Source organism: Oncorhynchus mykiss, chromosome 6, assembly GCF_057628025.1.
Source record: "Oncorhynchus mykiss isolate SJ-2025 chromosome 6, ASM5762802v1, whole genome shotgun sequence".
NCBI lineage: Eukaryota > Metazoa > Chordata > Actinopteri > Salmoniformes > Salmonidae > Oncorhynchus > Oncorhynchus mykiss.
The window spans coordinates 1,440,031-1,460,989 of record NC_143027.1 but is presented as its reverse complement, the minus strand read 5'-3'; the positions used below and the strand labels follow the sequence as shown (position 1 = coordinate 1,460,989).

Here is a 20,959-nt window from a genome sequence, read left to right as displayed (position 1 = left end):
TGGACAGAGAGTGGTAGGTTGGTATGTAACTATACTGAGACAAACCAGGTTTTGACAGCTCATCGCAAGCTTTTTCTTCGACCCAGGCCTAATCATACAAACCTGATAAAATTACCTTGTTTTGTTAAAGCAGGCTGAAGCAAAAACCTGCACAGCCATTAACTCGATTGGCCAACCCTGATTTATCTAATCTTAGGGGGATAGATTTAGGATCGAGGAACGTGGAGACCACTGAGAGAAAGGTGGGAGAAAAAAACAGCCACAAAAAACATCTTTACCACGGAACATTTTAATAAATTCAGACATGGAAAAACTGACAAAAGGCATTTTGTATGAAAGAAATTAGCTTAACTAACAACAGGCAGTTTCTTCCACTGTCGGACTTCTATATTACACTAGTATCATCATGGACAATCTCTCTAATGACTGACAGATGTCAATCAGACAGACGCTCAACCAGATCAGCAGAAGCAACGTTATAACATCTTTCTCAGGTCAATAAGTTGACCAGCTAACTGTCTTTCTCAGGTCAATAAGTTCATCAGCTAACTGTCTTTCTCAGGTCAATAAGCTCATCAGCTAACTGTCTTTCTCAGGTCAATAAGTTCATTGGCTAACTGTCTTTCTCAGGTCAATAAGTTCATCAGCTAACTGTCTTTCTCAGGTCAATAAGCTCATCAGCTAACTGTCTTTCTCAGGTCAATAAGTTCATTGGCTAACTGTCTTTCTCAGGTCAATAAGTTCATCAGCTAACTGTCTTTCTCAGGTCAATAAGTTCATCTGCTAACTGTCTTTCTCAGGTCAATAAGTTCATCGGCTAACTGTCTTTCTCAGGTCAATAAGCTCATCAGCTAACTGTCTTTCTCAGGTCAATAAGTTCACCAGCTAACTGTCTTTCTCAGGTCAATAAGTTCATCAGCTAACTGTCTTTCCCAGGTCAATAAGTTAATCAGCTACAGTGCCTTGCGAAAGTATTCGGCCCCCTTGAACTTTGCGACCTTTTGCCACATTTCAGGCTTCAAACATAAAGATATAAAACTGTATTTTTTTTGTGAAGAATCAACAACAAGTGGGACACAATCATGAAGTGGAACGACATTTATTGGATATTTCAAACTTTTTTAACAAATCAAAAACTGAAAAATTGGGCGTGCAAAATTATTCAGCCCCTTTACTTTCAGTGCAGCAAACTCTCTCCAGAAGTTCAGTGAGGATCTCTGAATGATCCAATGTTGACCTAATTGACTAATGATGATAAATACAATCCACCTGTGTGTAATCAAGTCTCCGTATAAATGCACCTGCACTGTGATAGTCTCAGAGGTCCGTTAGAAGCGCAGAGAGCATCATGAAGAACAAGGAACACACCAGGCAGGTCCGAGATACTGTTGTGAAGAAGTTTAAAGCCGGATTTGGATACAAAAAGATTACCCAAGCTTTAAACATCCCAAGCAGCACTGTGCAAGCGATAATATTGAAATGGAAGGAGTATCAGACCACTGCAAATCTACCAAGACCTGGCCGTCCCTCTAAACTTTCAGCTCATACAAGGAGAAGACTGATCAGAGATGCAGCCAAGAGGCCCATGATCACTCTGGATGAACTGCAGAGATCTACAGCTGAGGTGGGAGACTCTGTCCATAGGACAACAATCAGTCGTATATTGCACAAATCTGGCCTTTATGGAAGAGTGACAAGAAGAAAGCCATTTATTAAAGATATCCATAAAAAGTGTCGTTTAAAGTTTGCCACAAGCCACCTGGGAGACACACCAAACATGTTCTCTGGTCAGATGAAACCAAAATTGAACTTTTTGGCAACAATGCAAAACGTTATGTTTGGCGTAAAAGCAACACAGCTGAACACACCATCCCCACTGTCAAACATGGTGGTGGCAGCATCATGGTTTGGGCCTGCTTTTCTTCAGCAGGGACAGGGAAGATGGTTAAAATTGATGGGAAGATGGATGGAGCCAAATACAGGACCATTCTGGAAGAAAACCTGATGGAGTCTGCAAAAGACCTGAGACTGGGACGGAGATTTGTCTTCCAACAAGACAATGATCCAAAACATAAAGCAAAATCTACAATGGAATGGTTCAAAAATGAACATATCCAGGTGTTAGGTGCTTCCAGGTGCTTCTTCACCTGCATTGCTTGCTGTTTGGGGTTTTAGGCTGGGTTTCTGTACAGCACTTTGAGATATCAGCTGATGTACGAAGGGCTATATAAAATAAATTTGATTGATTGATTGATTGTTAGAATGGCCAAGTCAAAGTCCAGACCTGAATCCAATCGAGAATCTGTGGAAAGAACTGAAAACTGCTGTTCACAAATGCTCTCCATCCAACCTCACTGAGCTCGAGCTGTTTTGCAAGGAGGAATGGGAAAAAATGATGTGCAAAACTGATAGAGACATACCCCAAGCGACTTACAGCTGTAATCGCAGCAAAAGGTGGCGCTACAAAGTATTAACTTAAGGGGGCTAAATAATTTTGCACGCCCAATTTTTCAGTTTTTGATTTGTTAAAAAAGTTTGAAATATCCAATAAATGTCGTTCCACTTCATGATTGTGTCCCACTTGTTGTTGATTCTTCACAAAAAAATACAGTTTTATATCTTTATGTTTGAAGCCTGAAATGTGGCAAAAGGTCGCAAAGTTCAAAGGGGCCGAATACTTTCTCAAGGCACTGTAACTGTCTTTCTCAGATCAATAAGTTCATCAGCTAACTGTCTTTCTCAGGTCAATAAGTTCATCGGCTAACTGTGTTTAACATTCAGAATGGACTCTTGATTTGGAGTTGAGAATGTAATTGAACACCAAGCCTTAAAAAAGTATTTCAGTGTGAACTGAGGAATATACAGAACAAGTTATTTCAAGGCATTTCTGAAAGTTTACAAGCTGCCTCGACTGTCCTGTCTTAGGTAGTCTGACACTACTAGTCCAAACGCTCATTTGAAAGGTATTTTAGGGCCCTATTCAATCAGCCGTGTCAGGAGGTGCTGCGTTAGGGCTATCAAATCCACAAGCGGTTCCAGGCAAACCTATCCTGGACGTTGCCAGTGGCTGCATGGAGTCACATTAAGATAAATACCATGCAGCCTTGTTTACAAGTTCCGATGACAACCAGCAGTTTCTCCGGGTATTGAGAAAGGCATCAGGAAAAATGTAATTTCCTGGTGTGATACAAGGGACGATATTTTGGCGTTTTGTCATATTTTATCATTCCAGAATGTCCCCTCTATCTACACTCCTAGACGAGGCTTCATTCGTCTTCGTGGAAACAAGTGTTAGAAAAGTAATTGGTTCGATAGAAAACAAAACAGTCAGAAGAAGAAGAGAAGTCTCCAGTATTTGGTTCTGTTCTGTTCAGGCATTTTGATTGGTCCACATCCAGGTCAGGGGTTAGAGGTGAGGGGTGCAGTACGGAATCCATATCAGTCCTGGGGTGGGGGCACTGGGGGGATAGGATGGTGTACGGAATCCATATTAGGAAGTTGTCCGTTTTCAGGCAAAACTACATCACAGGACAGACAAAATACCCTCGGACAGGGTCGTTTTTTGGTTGGGTGACAAGTCAATGCCAGGGGTCTAGTAGATGACCTCATAGACGGTGGCCTTCTTGTCTCCAGAGCCAGTCACAATGTACTTGTCATCCCCAGAGATGTCACAGCTTAGCACTGAGGATGACTCCTTAGACTGGAGAGAGAGGGAGAGGGGGGAGAGGGGGTAGGAGAGAGAGAAGGGGACGGAGAGAGAGAGGAAGGAGGAGAGAGAGGGGGAGGATGGAGAGAGAGGGGGAGGAGGTGGGATAGAGAGAGAATGGGAGGATAGAAGGAGAGAAGCAAAACCACACGATGATTGTCAAAAAGAAAATGCCAGAAAAACTCCTTTGTATCAGAACTGATGTCAGTCAGCCATACAACTGTCAGTCATACAACCAGTGTGAACTATTCACCTGGAATATGCTGGCTCCGTAAGGGGTTCTCCATGCGTTCAGCAGGTTGTCTTTCCCGGTACTCACAAACCATTTACCTGCAGAGAGAGATCATACACCATTTACCTACAGAGAGAGATGAGACTACCACACACCATTTATCTACAGAGAGAGATGAGACCATCAGAAACCATTTACCTACAGAGACCATCACAATCAGGAATCAGCAATACGTCAAACACAATACTTTTTCATGACAATAGGTCAAACACAATATGTTTCTATCTTAGAAACGTATTGCCATAGAAATGTATTGTGTTTGATGTATTGCCATAGAAACGTATTGTGTTTGATGTATTGCCATAGAAACGTATTGTGTTTGATGTATTGCCATAGAAACGTATTGTGTTTGATGTATTGCCTTAGAAACGTATTGCCACGATACATCAAACATAACACGTTTCTAAGGCAATACACCACAACACAATATGTTTCTTTGGCAATACATCAAACACAATATGTTTCTTTGGCAATACATCAAACACAATAAGTTACTAAAGCAATACATCAAACACAATACGTTTCTATGGCAATAGGTCAAACACAATACGTTTCTATGGCAATAGGTCAAACACAATATGTTTCTATTGCAATAGGTCAAACACAATACGTTTCTGGCAAGAAACACGCTGTTGAATAGAGACTAAATCAACGAATAGATAGACAGATATGCAGACAGCTAGATAGCCAGGCAGGCAGACAGTCAGACAGGCAGGCAGCCAGTCAGACAGCAGGCAGCCAGTCAGGCAGACAGCTGGCCAGCCAGCCAGTCAGACAGACAGACAGACAGACAGATAGACAGCAGGCAGCCAGGCAGCCAGTCAGACAGCAGCCAGTCAGCCAGCCAGCCAGTCAGACAGACAGACAGACAGACAGACAGTCAGACTGGCAGCCAGCCAGCCAGCCAGTCAGCCAGCCAGTCAGACAGACAGACAGACAGTCAGACTGGCAGCCAGATAGTCAGACAACAGCCAGACAGACAGTCAGACAACAGCCAGCCAGCCAGTCAGACAGCAGGCAGCCAGTCAGACAGCCAGACAGGCAGCCAGCCAGCCAGTCAGACAGCAGGCAGCCAGGCAGACAGTCAGTCAGACAGCCAGACAGGCAGCCAGGCAGCCAGTCAGACAGCAGACAGCCAGGCCTGTACGTACCACAGTGAGCAAATCTGAGGGAGAGGACACAGCTCTCATGGAGATGTAGCTGGTATTTCTCTGGCTTGGTGACGTGGAGCACCTCTACATGACTGTTCTCCATCCCTACAGCTAACCACTCCCCTGTAGGACAGTACCCTAGAGAGAAGATCTGGAGGGCACACAACACACGCATTACAAAACAGGAAGTGTGTGTGAAAGTGTTGGGGAGTCAGGGGGAGTGTGTGTGTACCTGTGAGGTGAAGTCATGCTGACGTAGCTGCCGTCCCTCCCTCAGGTCCCAGGAGCGTACAGTGTTGTCCAGACCTCCTGTCCACAGCTTGGTCCCATCGTGAGAGATATCTATACAGCTAGCCCCGTCCGTATGGCCTTGGAACTGCCTACACACACAGTAAAACACAATAATGACACAACACACAATAACACAAGAACACACAACACACAAGATCACAACACACAATAACACAAGAACACACAAGAACACAAGAACACAACACACAATAACACACAACACACAATAACACAACACACAATAACACACAGTAGCACATCAGTACTGAAAAAACACAATCAATATGGAAGTAACATAACATACACAAATATACAAAAGTCAAGAAGCACCCGTTGTTTAGGTTTAGGTTGGTCAACACAATACCCTAGCTGACCAGTGTCTGGTTGTTTAGGTCGGTCCACACCAGTCCCTAGCTGACCAGTATCTGGTTGTTGAGGTCGGTCAACACCAGACCCTACCTGACCAGTGTCTGGTTGTTGAGGTGGGTCAACACCAGTCCGTATCTGACCAGTGTCAGGTTGTTTAGGTCCGTCAACACCAGTCCCTAGCTGACCAGTGTCTGGTTGTTGAGGTCGGTCAACACCAGACCCTACCTGACCAGTGTCTGGTTGTTGAGGTGGGTCAACACCAGTCCCTATCTGACCAGTGTCTGGATGTTTAGGTCCGTCAACACAAGTCCCTAGCTGACCAGTGTCTGGTTGTTTAGGTCGGTCAACACCAATCCCTACCTGACCAGTGTCTGGTTGTTTAGGTCGGTCAACACCAGTCCCTACCTGACCAGTGTCTGGTTGTTTAGGTCGGTCAACACCAGTCCCTACCTGACCAGTGTCTGGTTGTTTAGGTGGGTCAACACCAGTCCCTATCTGACCAGTGTCTGGTTGTTTAGGTGGGTCAACACCCGTCCCTATCTGACCAGTGTCTGGTTGTTTAGGTTGGTCACCACCAGTCCCTAGCTGACCAGTGTCTGGTTGTTGAGGTCGGTCAACACCAGATCCTACCTGACCAGTGTCTGGTTGTTTAGGTCCGTCAACACCAGTACCTACCTGACCAGTGTCTGGTTGTTTAGGTCGGTCAACACCAATCCCTACCTGACCAGTGTCTGGTTGTTTAGGTCCGTCAACACCAGTACCTACCTGACCAGTGTCTGGTTGTGGAGGTCCCAGACGGCGATGTTCCCGTCGCTGCAGCAGGAGAAGCAGACCTTGGCGTCGGGGGAGATGGCGAGGGCGTAGCAGGCCGGGGCGGAAGACGTTAGCTCTGCCTTGATACGCGGGGTGGGTGAGGCTAGGTCCCAGATTGAAAGTGTGGAAGCCTCGCCTCCTATGATCAGAGTCCGCCCGTCATGCAGCAGCCGGCATGAACGGATGTAGTTGTCTCTGTTCTGATAGACGCACACAGGCATGTATACACAAACACACACAAACACACACAAAGAGGGTTATTGTTACTCGCGTTCAGATACACACAAGCATATACTATATATTGCTACTATCATAAACACAACAGGAAGTCCTATATATAGCTACTAACATAAACACAACAGGATGTCCTATATAAACCTACTATCATAAACACAACAGGATGTCCTATATATAGCTACTAAACACAACAGGATGTCCTATATATAGCTACTGTCATAAACACATCAGTATGTCCTATATATAGCTACTATCATAAACACAACAGGAAGTCCTATATATAGCTAGTAAACACAACAGGATGTCCTATATATAGCTACTAAACACAACAGGATGTCCTATATATAGCTACTAAACACAACAGGATGTCCTATATATAGCTACTGTCATAAACACAACAGGAAGTTCTATATATAGCTACTATCATAAACACAACAGGATGTCCTATCCCTCAAACAAACATGGTCCAAGCACACCGAGACAGTCGTGAAGAGGGCACAACATAATATTTTTCCCCTCAGGAGACTGAAATAATTTGGCATGGGTCCTCAGATCCTCAAAAGGTTCAACAGCTGCACCATCGAGAGCATCCTGACTGGTTGCACCACTGCCTGGTATGGCAACTGCTCGGCCTCTGACCGCAAGGCACTACAGAGGGTAGTGTGTACGGCCCAGTACATCACTGGGGCCAACCTTCCTGCCATCCAGGACCTCTATATCAGGCGGTGTCAGAGGAAGGCCCTAAAAATTATCAAAGACTCCAGCCACCTTATTCATAGACTGTTCTCTCTGCTACCACATGGCAAGTGGTACTGGAGCACCAAGTCTAGGTTCAAGAGGCTTCTGAACAGCTTCTACCCCCAAGCCATAAGACTCCTGAACATCTAGTCAAATGGCTACCCAGACTATTTGCTTTGCGGCAGCGTAGCCTAGTAACCGAAAGGTTGCAAGATCAAATCCCCGAGCTGACAAGGTACAAATCTGCCGTTCTGCCCCTGAACAAGGCAGTTGACCCACTGTTCCTGGGCCGTCATTGAAAATAAGAATCTGTCCTTAACTGACTTGCCTAGTTAAATAAAGGTGAAATAAAGGTAACACACTGCTGCTGTTTAATTACTTGTTACTTTTATCTCTTTATCTCTTATTGTTATCTGTATTTCTTTGAACTGCATTAAGGGCTTGTAATCATTTCACTGTAAGGTCTACTACACCTGTTGTATTCAGCATTTCACTGTAAGGTCTGCTACACCTGTTGTATTCAGCATTTCACTGTAATATTCAGCATTTCACTTTTAAGGTCTACACCTGTAATATTCGGCGCATGTGACTGATGTAGTTTGATTTGATTTGATTTACATAGCTACTATCATAAACACAACAGGAGACATGCGTTATTTGGTGGGCCGACACACACACCCTGGACAAATCATTTAGAGGAAGCACTTACCTAAGATGTAGCGCAACACACACAAACACACTCAATCACCAGACAGTCCTCTCTACCTCCCGCTCTACCTCTCTCTCTACCTCCCGCTCTACCTCTCTCTCTACCTCCCGCTCTACCTCTCTCGCTACCTCTCTCTCTACCTCCCGCTCTACCTCTCTCTCTACCTCCCGCTCTACCTCCCGCTCTACCTCTCTCTCTACCTCCCTCTCTTCTCTCTCTACCTCTCTCTACCTCCCTCTCGACATCCCTCTCTTCTCTCTCTACCTCCCGCTCTACCTCACTCTCGACCTCCCTCTCTACCTCTCTCTCTACCTCTCTCTCTACCTCCAGCTCTACCTCTCTCTCTCTCTACCTCCCTCTACCTCTCTCTCTACCTCTCTCTCGACCTCCCTCTCTCCTCTCTCGACCACCCTTTCAACCTCCCTCTCTACCTCTCTCTCTACCTCCCTCTACTTCTCTCTCTCTCTACCTCCCTCTCTACCTCCCTCTCTACCTCCCTCCCTTCTCTCTCAACCTCCCTCTCTTCTCTCCAGTCCTCCCCCTCTTCTCTCTCAACCTCCCTCTCTCCTCTCTCGACCTCCCTCTCTCCTCTCTCGACCACCCTCTCTTCTCTCCAGACCTCCCTCCCTTCTCTCTTGACCTCCCTCTCGACCTTCCTCCCTCAATCTCTTTTTAGTTTTAAAGCTTAGTTCGATTAATTTTTCATTGCTAATGCGGTGGTCTTATGTTCAAACATAATAACAAAAACAATAGTAATAAATGAATTGTTTAATTTTTATTTATTCTCGACTATCTAGTTATCAAAGATTATATTAAAAAGTATATAGATTGGAAAAGATAATGGACCCCCCCCCAGGCAGCCCGCACCAAGATTTAAATGGCAGAAAAACTTCCTGTATAGTGTTCTCACCAGACAGTCTAGTTGTGACACAGGGCTCTTGCTGCCGGGCTGGCTGATGTCCCAGATCTTGACACAGCCCTTCCCTCCTGTGTAGACGTGTCTGGTTGGGTTGGATATAGTGACGGCACACACCACCTCGCCGTGGCTCAGCGTGTTGATCTGACGGGCGTGCCGGGGAATCCCCGGGCCTATCAGGGCGTCCGGAGGGAACGGTACCGGCTGCATCTGGCCCTCAGTACTCACGTGGAAGGAATAGGCTCTTAGAGGAGGAGGAGGAGGAGGAGAGGTGATGAAGAGGAGGGTTTATTTTATATTCTGATCTAGAGAATCTATTTTTCAAAAGCATCCACATGAAAAAGGGAGACGTACGGTTTTCCTCCAGGAATGCCAGAGAGGTTGGGGGGAAGACCAGGAACCCTCATGTGGTGGTGGGGGTCAAAACCAACCTGGAGGATGGAGAACAGAAGAGAGATTCATTCATTATCTCTCTTAAGGAAATCATTCAAGCATCTTGTACCCTTCAAACCAAAATGCAGTTTAAATTATGCACTTTTATGTGACTTTCAATTGATATTGTTCAAACATTGCCCCTTGATGTGATGAGATGGCGGCTGTAGCCTGGCGGTTATGAGTGTTGGGCAAGTAACCGAATGGTTGCTGGTTCGAATCCTAGAGCAGACTAGGTGAAAAATATGCCGATGTGCCCTTGAGCAAGGCACCTACCACTTATTGCTCCTGTAAGTCACTCTAGATAAGAGCGTCTGCTAAATTACCAAAATGTACTCCTGACCAATTCTGCTATTTTTCAAATATTTTTTGTTGTTGCTGATCTTAACCTTTTTTGTACATAACATCTCCCTCATCGTTTCCTATGACCAAAAACGGCTTCTGGACATCGGAAAAGCTAATACTATCCTCGTAATATCCTATGTTTCTCTTAGTCTGTTGAGGTCAGGGCTCTGTGCAGGCCAGTCAAGTTCTTCCATACCGATCTTGGCAAACACTTTTTGCATGTGGGCATTGTCATGCTGAAACAGGAAAGGGCCTTCCCCAAACTGTTGCCACAAAGTTGGAAAAACAGAATTGTATGCGGTACAGTTAATATTTCCCTTCACTGGAACTAAGGGGCATTGCTGAAATCATGAAAAACAGCCCCATACCATTATTCATCCTCCACCAAACTTTGCACTATGCATTAAGGCAGGTAGTGTTCTCCTGGCATCCACCAAAACCCAGATTTGTCCGTTGGACTGCCAGATAGTGAAGCGTGATTCATCACTCCAGAGAACGCGTTTCCACTGCTCCAGAGTCCAAAGCGGTGAGTTTTACACCACTCCAGCCGACGCTTGGCATTGATCATGGTGATCTTAGGCTTGTGTGAAGCTGCTCGGCCATGGAAACCCATTTCAGAAAGCCCCAGACAAACCGTTCTTGTGATGAAGTTGCTTCCAGAAACAGTTTGGAACTCAGTAGTGGGTGTTGCAACTGAAGACAGACGATTTTTATGCGCTACGTACTTGGCGGCTGAGCCGTTGTTGCCCCTACGTACTTGGCGGCTGAGCCGTTGTTGCTCCTAGATGGTTCCACTTCACAATAACAGCAATTACAGTTGACTGGGGCAAGTGCTGTACACCTGTCAGCAAATAGCAAAATCCACTCATTTGAAGGGGTGTCCACATACTTTTGTGTATATAGTATTGTTACAGGCTTTGGATTTTCAATTTATGTTTTGACGGTTGGACTTTAGCACGAAGGGGGCACCAATTGGTGTTTCACCTGTGCTGGCCCAGGTGATATTTAAGAGTGACTGGCCCAGGTGCTATTTAAGAGTGTCTGGCCCAGGTGCTATTTAAGAGTGTCTACCAGTTGTTGTTGCTAGTCATCTTTCAGTGGACACCCCCATGAGTGTCTTTCAGTGGGCACCCCCATGAGTGTCTTTCAGGGGGCACCCCCATGAGCGTCTTTCAGTGGACACCCCCATGAGCGTCTTTCAGTGGGCACCCCAATGAGCGTCTTTCAGTGGGCACCTCCATGAGTGTCTTTCAGTGGGCACCCCCATGAGCGTCTTTCAGTGGGCACCTTCATGAGTGTCTTTCAGTGGGCACCCCCATGAGTGTCTTTCAGTGGACACCTCCATGAGCGTCTTTCAGTGGACACCCCCATGAGCGTCTTTCAGTGGACACCTCCATGAGTGTCTTTCAGTGGGCACCCCCATGAGTGTCTTTCAGTGGGCACCCCCATGAGCGTCTTTCAGTGGGCACCCCCATGAGTGTCTCTCAGTGGGCACCCCCATGAGCGTCTTTCAGAACCCCTCCTAAAACACCACCTGTTTCGCTTTGGTTGTTGTCAGTGACTCTTTGTCTAGTTCCCCTTCTGTTTGAGCGACATTTTGTTTTCTTGCTGGGGAACGTAATGTGAGGGAAAATGTTATTGTCTGAAGAGATAGCCTTGAATTGTACACAGTGTGCATCTTCTCTCACTATCCTTGTTCGTGATGGTGACTGTGACCTCCTCAGACCAATTGGCACAACGCCCAGAATATGTTCTGGAAGTTAAGATAGGAGACATTGCTGAGCCCGCAAGATAACAGCCAGGCACCTGCAGGAACCAACCCTATGAACCATGCCTGCGTAGCCAGCATCCTGCAGGAACCAACCCTGTCAACCATGCCTGCGTAGCCAGCATCCTGCAGGAACCAACCCTGTCAACCATGCCTGCGTAGCCAGCATCCTGCAGGAACCAACCCTGTCAACCATGCTTGCGTAGCCAGCCACCTGCAGGAACCAACCCTGTCAACCATGCCTGTGTCATGACATTGGCTTGGGTGTAGTCATAAATACCTCTTCCCCCCTTTTTCCTCTCTCTACCCTACTGATGTGACATTTGAAAAGCCCTTGGTTAACATAGAGATTCTGGGAACATCAGAAGGTGGGGGGAAATGAACTATATTGTGGTAATCCGACCAATGGAACATATGCGGTGGTACTTAATGAATATGATGTCAGTTCGGTTGTCATCTGAGACATTCTCATCAATGATAAGATGACAAACTCTACAGTGGAAAGTCTACACATCAGAGTTATCGTATTCACATGGAATTGTTGTTCAATTTAAATGTTTGAATATAAAATGATTGGTGAAGAGATGAAAAGTAATTTTAGCTTCCAAATGAGAGATTTGTGTTTAGGGCTCTGCTCAATCAGTGGCCCGCCCCTGTGAAGGGACATGGGTTATAAAACTTTTCTCGCTCCACTATATAAAGCCTTGACGAAAATGTAACCTGCTGTTCCGAGGATGTGAGGACGACCGTCCATACGTTAATAGGACTAACATGTCAACTACAGAACTAAGCCAACCTCAGCGTGAGCTTTGGTTGCGAATGGTATGAACTATGAACTCTTATTCACTACAGAAGTGATACCTCCTAGCCGTTGAGTTAGCAACAGCAGCTGCAAACGTGGGCTAGAAAAGAACAGACAGAGTATCCCGTCTACCACACAATGACGTTACTACAACGTATCCAAATGACCACCAGAGACATTCTTCAAAGGGCAAAGGACTCGGTTTGGCAACACGGCCTTCCATCTACCACCAACCTACCGCAGCGCAGCTCAGAGTAAATATTTATTGCATTTTCCTTTTCCAAATGGGCGGTAATTTAGAATGCATAAGATACTGTATTTACGATAGCACAGCTTCTCCCTGTGTCCCTCAGTCTTCCCGCTCTTTCACTCAAACCCAGCCCCTTTTCTTTTGTGTAACCAGCTGTCATTTCTGTTCCGTCCGCTAGGGACGTTTTCCTTTATGACGTCATTAGTAATCAAGGTATGATTCATTCTTTGTATATGTAATTCTGTGTGATTAGTTAGGTATTTAGTAAATAAATAATTAAACCCAATTTTGTATTGCTGATTCAACTTGTTTGCCAGAGTTCGTGAAGATAACCAAGAATTTACAACTTTCAGATGAGACTGAATTAAGGTGAAGATTAATATTGACTGCTATTGATGTAAAATATAACTAGGTCTTTAAGAGTTTATTCGGAAGATAGCAGGTCTATAAATATTATTTCGTGGTGCCCCGACTCTCTAGTTAATTACATTTACATGATTGGCTCAATAAGGTAATATTAATTACGGAGAAAGGATTTTATAGAATAGCATGTCACATCACTTAATCCGGCATAGCCAAAGACACGACTCCTGCGTAGCCAGCCACCTGCAGGAACCAAACCCTGTCAACCATGACTGCGTAGCATGTGACGGAGCATGTGACAAATAACATGTGATTTGATTTTGATATCGCTCAATTGTCCAACCACTTTATAATTTGTGTCAATGAAAGAAGATTGAGTGACACTAATAAGATGTTGGACATGTGATTTGTTGTGAGTTGAGATGGGAGAATAGCGTACCACTTGTGATCGTCCGTAGGCCGCGACTGCAGCAGCTGCACTCATCTGAGGAGACAGGTTGTGTAGGGAGGAGTAGGCGCTGGCTCCGCCCAGGTCGCCATTCAGCCCGTTGAGGCTTGGGTGGGGCACCATGCCAAACGCACCCGGGTAAGGACACGGCAACGCCAGAGGACGCAGACCAGGGCCTGGAACAAACAACATAAGTCAACCCCCTAAGATCTAACAGCCTGGGTTCTACTAAGCTACAAATCAACCCCCTAAGATCTAAAGGCCTGAGTTCTACTAAGCTACAAATCAACCCCCTAAGATCTAAAAGCCTGGGTTCTACTAAGCTACAAATCAACCCCCTAAGATCTAAAGGCCTGGGTTCTACTAAGCTACAAATCAACCCCCTAAAGTCTAAGAGCCTGGGTTCTACTAAGCTATAAATCAACCCCCTAAAGTCTAAGGGCCTGGGTTCTACTAAGCTAACACCTGGAAATGCTAATTAGGATAATTTAGCTATTTGATTTAGTATTTTTTGACCCCTTTAAGTATAAAAAATATATATTTAAAATAATTTTGATGAAACATTGAATTTGGCCTTACTGCTATTAGCCCATAGAAATGGAATGAATAACATTCATACAAAACAGGTAGTCAACAAATTTATGAAAAAGGAAATATATTTTGAAGTGTGTCCTATTCAACAGATAAAATATGCTCAGGAAATTATATATATATATATAAAATAAATGGAACCACTTTTTTGGGGCACTAAAGTACTTCCATATACACTGAGTGTACAAAACATTAGGAACACCTGCTCTTTCTATGACACAGACTGACCAGGTGAATCCAGGTAAAAGCTATGATCCCTAATTGATGTCACTTGTTAAATCCACTTCAATCAGTGTCGATGAAGGGGAGGAGACAGGTTTAAGAAGGATTTTTAAGCCTTGAGACAATTGAGACATGGATTGTGTATGTGTGTCATTCAGATGGTGAATGGGCAAGAGAAAATATTTAAGTGCCTTTGAACGGGGTATGGCAGTAGGTGCCACCGGTTTGAGTGTGTCAAGAACTACAATGCTACTGGGTCTTTCACGCTCAACAGTTTCCTGTGTGTATGAAGCAGTGGAGGTTGGTGCTCTTTAAGATCAGGGAGGACAATTTTATTTTGATAAACACAGACTTATTTCTATTACATTATATTGGATGACTGCCATTCATATTCCATTCACCCAGTTCAATGTAACATCAATAGGTTTAGGTTACTGTCATTCATATTCACCCAGTTCAATGTAACAGCGACAGGTTTAGGCTCCTACATGATACTAGAATGTTCCCTGTACCCATCGTGAGGTTGCTACGACCTAGCCTATGAATGAAAGTGTAAAACGTAGGTGCACACAGGTCAAGAGAACAATTAGACTAATCAAGGTGACAGACAGTGACACATTCAATACTCTTGCCTGCATCTATCTAAACTAGGTTGTAATCATTAGTCCAACAGTTGGAAATGAGAGTCTCTATTGGACAAATGCAGGTACAGTGCCTTGCGAAAGTATTCGGCCCCCTTGAACTTTGCGACCTTTTGCCACATTTCAGGCTTCAAACATAAAGATATAAAACTGTATTTTTTTGTGAAGAATCAACAACAAGTGGGACACAATCATGAAGTGGAACAACATTTATTGGATATTTCAAGCTTTTTTAACATTTCAAAAACTGTTCAGAAAAAAAATATTCAAAAATTATTCAGCCCCCTTAAGTTAATACTTTGTAGCGCCACCTTTTGCTGCGATTACAGCTGTAAGTTGCTTGGGGTATGTCTCTATCAGTTTTGCACATTGAGAGACTGACATTTTTTTCGCATTCCTCCTTGCAAAACAGCTCGAGCTCAGTGAGGTTGGATGGAGAGCATTTGTGAACAGCAGTTTTCAGTTCTTTCCACAGATTCTCGATTGGATTCAGGTCTGGACTTTGACTTGGCCATTCTAACACCTGGATATGTTTATTTTTGAACCATTCCATTGTAGATTTTGCTTTATGTTTTGGATCATTGTCTTGTTGGAAGACAAATCTCCGTCCCAGTCTCAGGTCTTCTTCCAGAATGGTCCTGTATTTGGCTCCATCCATCTTTCCATCAATTTTAACCATCTTCCCTGTCCCTGCTGAAGAAAAGCAGGCCCAAACCATGATGCTGCCACCACCATGTTTGACAGTGGGGATGGTGTGTTCAGGGTGATGAGCTGTGTTGCTTTTACGCCAAACATAACGTATTGCATTGTTGCCAAAAAGTTCAATTTTGGTTTCATCTGACCAGAGCACCTTCTTCCACATGTTTGGTGTGTCTCCCAGGTGGCTTGTGGCAAACTTTAAACAACACTTTTTTATGGATATCTTTAAGAAATGGCTTTCTTCTTGCCACTCTTCCATAAAGGCCAGATTTGTGCAATATACAACTGATTGTTGTCCTATGGACAGAATCTCCCACCTCAGCTGTAGATCTCTGCAGTTCATCCAGAGTGATCATGGGCCTCTTGGCTGCATCTCTGATCAGTCTTCTCCTTGTATGAGCTGAAAGTTTAGAGAGGCGGCCAGGTCTTGGTAGATTTGCAGTGGTCTGATACTCCTTCCATTTCAATATTATCGCTTGCACAGTGCTCCTTGGGATGTTTAAAGCTTGGGAAATATTTTTGTATCCAAATCCGGCTTTAAACTTCTTCACAACAGTATCTCTGACCTGCCTGGTGTGTTCCTTGTTCTTCATGATGCTCTGCGCTTTTAACGGACCTCTGAGACTATCACAGTGCAGGTGCATTTATACGGAGACTTGATTACACACAGGTGGATTGTATTTATCATCATTAGTCATTTAGGTCAACATTGGATCATTCACAGATCCTCACTGAACTTCTGGAGAGAGTTTGCTGCACTGAAAGTAAAGGGGCTGAATAATTTTGCTCGCCCAATATTTCAGTTTTTGATTTGTTAAAAAAGTTTGAAATGTCCAATAAATGTTGTTCCACTTCATGATTGTGTCCCACTTGTTGTTGATTCTTCACAAAAAAATACAGTTTTATATCTTTATGTTTGAAGCCTGAAATGTGGCAAAAGGTCGCAAAGTTCAAGGGGGCCGAATACTTTCGCAAGGCACTGTATGTTTATTCCCGTTTCATTCTGCTTGTTTCCGTTCAAGAAACGTTTTTCAACAGAATCGGCTGAATGAATACACCGGTAATCACACGCAACCACAGGTCAGTTTCATAGCAGCCACATACAAACAGCATGATCATTTTGCTCGTTGTATAATTCCTTCTCACATCTACATGTTCTCCTCCTCTCACCTTTTCTCTTCGCTTGTGGACTTTCTGTGACCAGGTGAAAAAACCTTCAAGACAGACCTTCATACCGCTACACACAGCCTATATCATTGTCACCATATAGCTAAAGTCATAGTCAACATAGTTACTAAAAACTAACGCGTTACTAAATCATCTACAATCAAGCAGTACAGAATACAGTCAGCAAGCAGTTTAGCAGTTACACCGCCGGGCCCCGGTGGCAATAAATTAATAAAACCAAAAGTTTAATTTGACTTGGAAGAGATCCAGTGTTGGATAGCCATAGCCAGCTAGCTAACATAGCATCCCTCTCTGTTGGATAGCCATAGCCAGCTAGCTAACATATCATCCCTCTCTGTTGGATAGCCTTAGCCTGCTAGCTAACATATCATCCCTCTCTGTTGGATAGCCATAGCCAGCTAGCTAACATAGCATCCCTCTCTGTTGGATAGCCATAGCCAGCTAGCTAACATACCATCCCTCTCTGTTGGATAGCCTTAGCCTGCTAGCTAACATACCATCCCTCTCTGTTGGATAGCCTTAGCCAGTTAGCTAACATAGCATCCCTCTCTGTTGGATAGCCTTAGCCAGTTGGCTAACATAGCATCCCTCTCTGTTGGATAGCCTTAGCCAGCTAGCTGACATAGCATCCCTCTCTGTTGGATAGCCATAGCCAGCTAGCTAACATAGCATCCCTCTCTGTTGGATAGCCATAGCCAGCTAGCTAACTTAGCATCCCTCTCTGTTGGATAGCTATAGCCAGCTAGCTAACATAGCATCCCTCTCTGTTGGATAGCCATAACCAGCTAGCTAACATAGCATCCCTCTCTGTTTGAGCCAGGTGTTTGAGTAGGCTAAACTAGCTAGCTGCAGTCGATGCTAGCTAAGTAAGTAAAAGCTAAAAAAATCTAGCTAGCTACATTTATGGGATTTCATGTTTTTCTGTCGTGTAAAAAGGTGCAGTAGACTATATCATAACGGCACATTTGAGCTTTTGGGGGATTGGGATTGTATATTTATTTAAATAAAATGTATTTAATGTTTATCATCAGGCACAGGTAGCATCGGGCTTGAATGTTCTCTCAAAGCTCTAATCAAATCCAGATATAGGCCCATTTATATGCTTTATAATGCTTTTCAATGATACTTACGGTTTTGGTTGGAAATATTGGGTTACCTGGGAAAAATGTGATTTATTCTAGGGTAGGCAACTTTTTTTGTAAATATTCAACCCTAGTAGAATGCATGCCTAAAAAATGAGGCTGTTCTGAGGTCAAAGGGAGTTTTGTACACTCAGTGTACACCTAAATATGTCTTGTAGGTGTCATAGAGAATTCGATGGTGGGGTCATATTAGTGTAACAAACTGTTTGGGCGCTACAGACCGAAGTTGTGAGGTTCGTAGTGCCCAACACCATCGTGAGTCTCCCAAACCGCAACACCATCGTGAGTCTCCCAAAAAAAGGTTAAAGGAAGGTTCAACTGACCTGCCTGGTTGAAAAGGTTAAAGGTTCAACTGACCTGCCTGGTTGAAAAGGTTAAAGGAAGGTTCAACTGACCTGCCTGTTTAAAAAGGTTAAAGGTTCAACTGACCTGCCTGGTTGAAAAGGTTAAAGGAAGGTTCAACTGACCTGCCTGGTTGAAAAGGTTAAAGGAAGGTTCAACTGACCTGTCTGGTTAAAAAGGTTCAAGGTTCAACTGACCTGCCTGGTTAAAAAGGTTAAAGGTTCAACTGACCTGCCTGGTTGAAAAGGTTAAAGGAAGGTTCAACTGACCTGCCTGGTTAAAAAGGTTAAAGGTTCAACTGACCTGCCTGGTTGAAAAGGTTAAAGGAAGGTTCAACTGACCTGCCTGGTTAAAAAGGTTAAAGGAAGGTTCAACTGACCTGCCTGGTTGAAAAGGTTAAAGGTTCAACTGACCTGCCTGGTTGAAAAGGTTAAAGGTTCAACTGACCTGCCTGGTTAAAAAGGTTAAATGAAGGTTCAACTGACCTGCCTGGTTGAAAAGGTTAAAGGAAGGATCAACTGACCTGCCTGGTTAAAAAGGTTAAAGGTTCAACTGACCTGCCTGGTTGAAAAGGTTAAAGGAAGGTTCAATGAAATGTAAAGAATCTAAACACGTGTTTAAAGTCATCAGTGTGTCTCACCCTCTAGTCCTGACGTTTTCCCTCTCAGACCGGGGGTCGAGGTGCTGCTGGGGGTGGGGGTCAGGGTGCTGGACTTCTCATTCTGGACATAAAAAAAGCTCATAATCCACTCATAACAATACAATTTTTAAGCACTGAACTCTGGTATGTGAGAGATGAGAAAATCCACATTTTCCAGACTTGGGGTAAAGGTAGAAATATGTTGTAAATAAAAAGATTAAAGGGGGAAAAAGCCATGAGACGTCAGACCATGATGAGGTCTTTGGACTTGTTGGATGGCGTACTACTGGACGAGGCCATAGAGGCGGGGCTGAGGGGAGGGACTTCCTTCTTCAGCAGACGGCTCTTATCCAATCGGTTCTCACGAGGGGAGTGAGTGGGGCTTCCTCTAGGAGAGGCAGGGTCCTAAGATAACAGCGAAAGAGAACAATAGAAAATAGTTTGGTTGAGTTACATTTCTATGTATTGGTAAAATGTTGGTTCCATGTTTCCTGAGCTAAAATAACAAATAAAAATTGTTCTGTACTCACTAAAAGCTGATTTCTCTCAAATGTTATTCACCAATTGGTTTACCTCCCTGTTAGTGAGCATTTCTCCTTCGCCAAGATAATCCATTCACCTGACAGGTGTGGTATATCAAGAAGCTGATTAAACAGCATGATCATTACACAGGTGCACCTTGTGCTGGGGGCATAAGGTCATTTTAAAATGTGCAGTTTTGTCACAACACAATGCCACAGATGTCTCATGTTTTGAGGGAGCGTGCAATTGGCATGCAGACTACAGGAATGTCCACCAGAGCTGTTGCCAGACAATTGCATGTTCATTTCTCTACCATAAGCCGCCTCCAACATAATTTTAGAGAATTTGGCAGTACGTCCAACCGGCCTCACAAACGCAGACCACGTGTAGCCACGCCAGTCCAGGACCTCCACATCTGGTTTCTTCACCTGCGGGATCCTTTGAGACCAGCCACCCGGACAGCTGATGAAACTGTATGTTTGCACAACCAAAGAATTTCTGCACAAACTGTCAGAAACCATCTCAGGGAAGCTAATCTGTGTGGTCATCATCCTCACCAGGGTCTTGACCTGACTGCAGTTCGACGTCGTAACCGACATCAGTGGGCAAATGCTTCAGCACGATGGCCACTGGCACGCTGGAGAAGTGTGCTCTTCACGGATGAATCCTGGTTTCAACTGTACCAGGCAGATGGCAGACAGCGTGTATGGTGCCATGTGGGCGAGCAGTTTGCTGATATCAACGTTGTGAACAGAGTGCCCCATGGTGGGGTTATAGTATGGGCAGGCATAAGCTACGGACATCGAACACCAATTGCATTTTATCAATGGCAATTTGAATGCACAGAGATACTGTGACGAGAACCTGAGGCCCATTGATGTGCCATTCATCTGCTGCCCTCACCTCATGTTTCAGCATGATAATGCACGGCCCTGTGTCGCAAGGATCTGTACACAATTCCTGGATGCTGAAAATGTCACCGTTCCTCCGTGGCCTGCATACTCAGACATGTCACCCATTGAGCATGTTTGGGATGCTCTGGATCGACGTGTACGGCAATGTGTTCCAGTTTCCGCCAATATCCAGCTACATCTCAAAGTCATTGAAGAGGAGTGGGACAACATTCCAACAGGCCACAATCAACAGCCTGATCAACTCTATGTGAAGGAGATGTGTCGCGCTGCATGAGACAAATGTTGGCCACACCAGATACTGACTGGTTTTCTGATCCAAGCCCCTACCTTTTTTTTTAAGGTATCTGTGTTCAACAGATGCATATCTGTATTCCCAGTCATGTGAAATCCATAGATTAGGGTCTAATGGATTGATTTCAATTGACTGA

The 20,959-nt window shown here is 44.4% G+C and overlaps 1 protein-coding gene across 1 annotated transcript in view; it reads right to left on the bottom strand.

Moving 5' to 3' along the window:
* Positions 1–271: 271 nt before the first annotated feature.
* Positions 272–20,959, bottom strand: part of LOC110525061 (transducin-like enhancer protein 4) — a 122,720-nt gene continuing 102,032 nt past the window's right edge. The window contains exons 11-20 of the mRNA XM_036979170.2: positions 19,345–19,500; positions 19,096–19,177; positions 13,622–13,806; positions 9,577–9,653; positions 9,217–9,466; positions 6,575–6,822; positions 5,382–5,529; positions 5,150–5,300; positions 3,960–4,036; positions 272–3,700 (exon numbers count right to left, since the gene is read on the bottom strand). Coding sequence (XP_036835065.2) covers positions 3,593–3,700; positions 3,960–4,036; positions 5,150–5,300; positions 5,382–5,529; positions 6,575–6,822; positions 9,217–9,466; positions 9,577–9,653; positions 13,622–13,806; positions 19,096–19,177; positions 19,345–19,500 — 1,482 coding nt within the window. The 3' untranslated portion in view covers positions 272–3,592. The remainder of the gene's footprint in view (positions 3,701–3,959; positions 4,037–5,149; positions 5,301–5,381; positions 5,530–6,574; positions 6,823–9,216; positions 9,467–9,576; positions 9,654–13,621; positions 13,807–19,095; positions 19,178–19,344; positions 19,501–20,959) is intronic.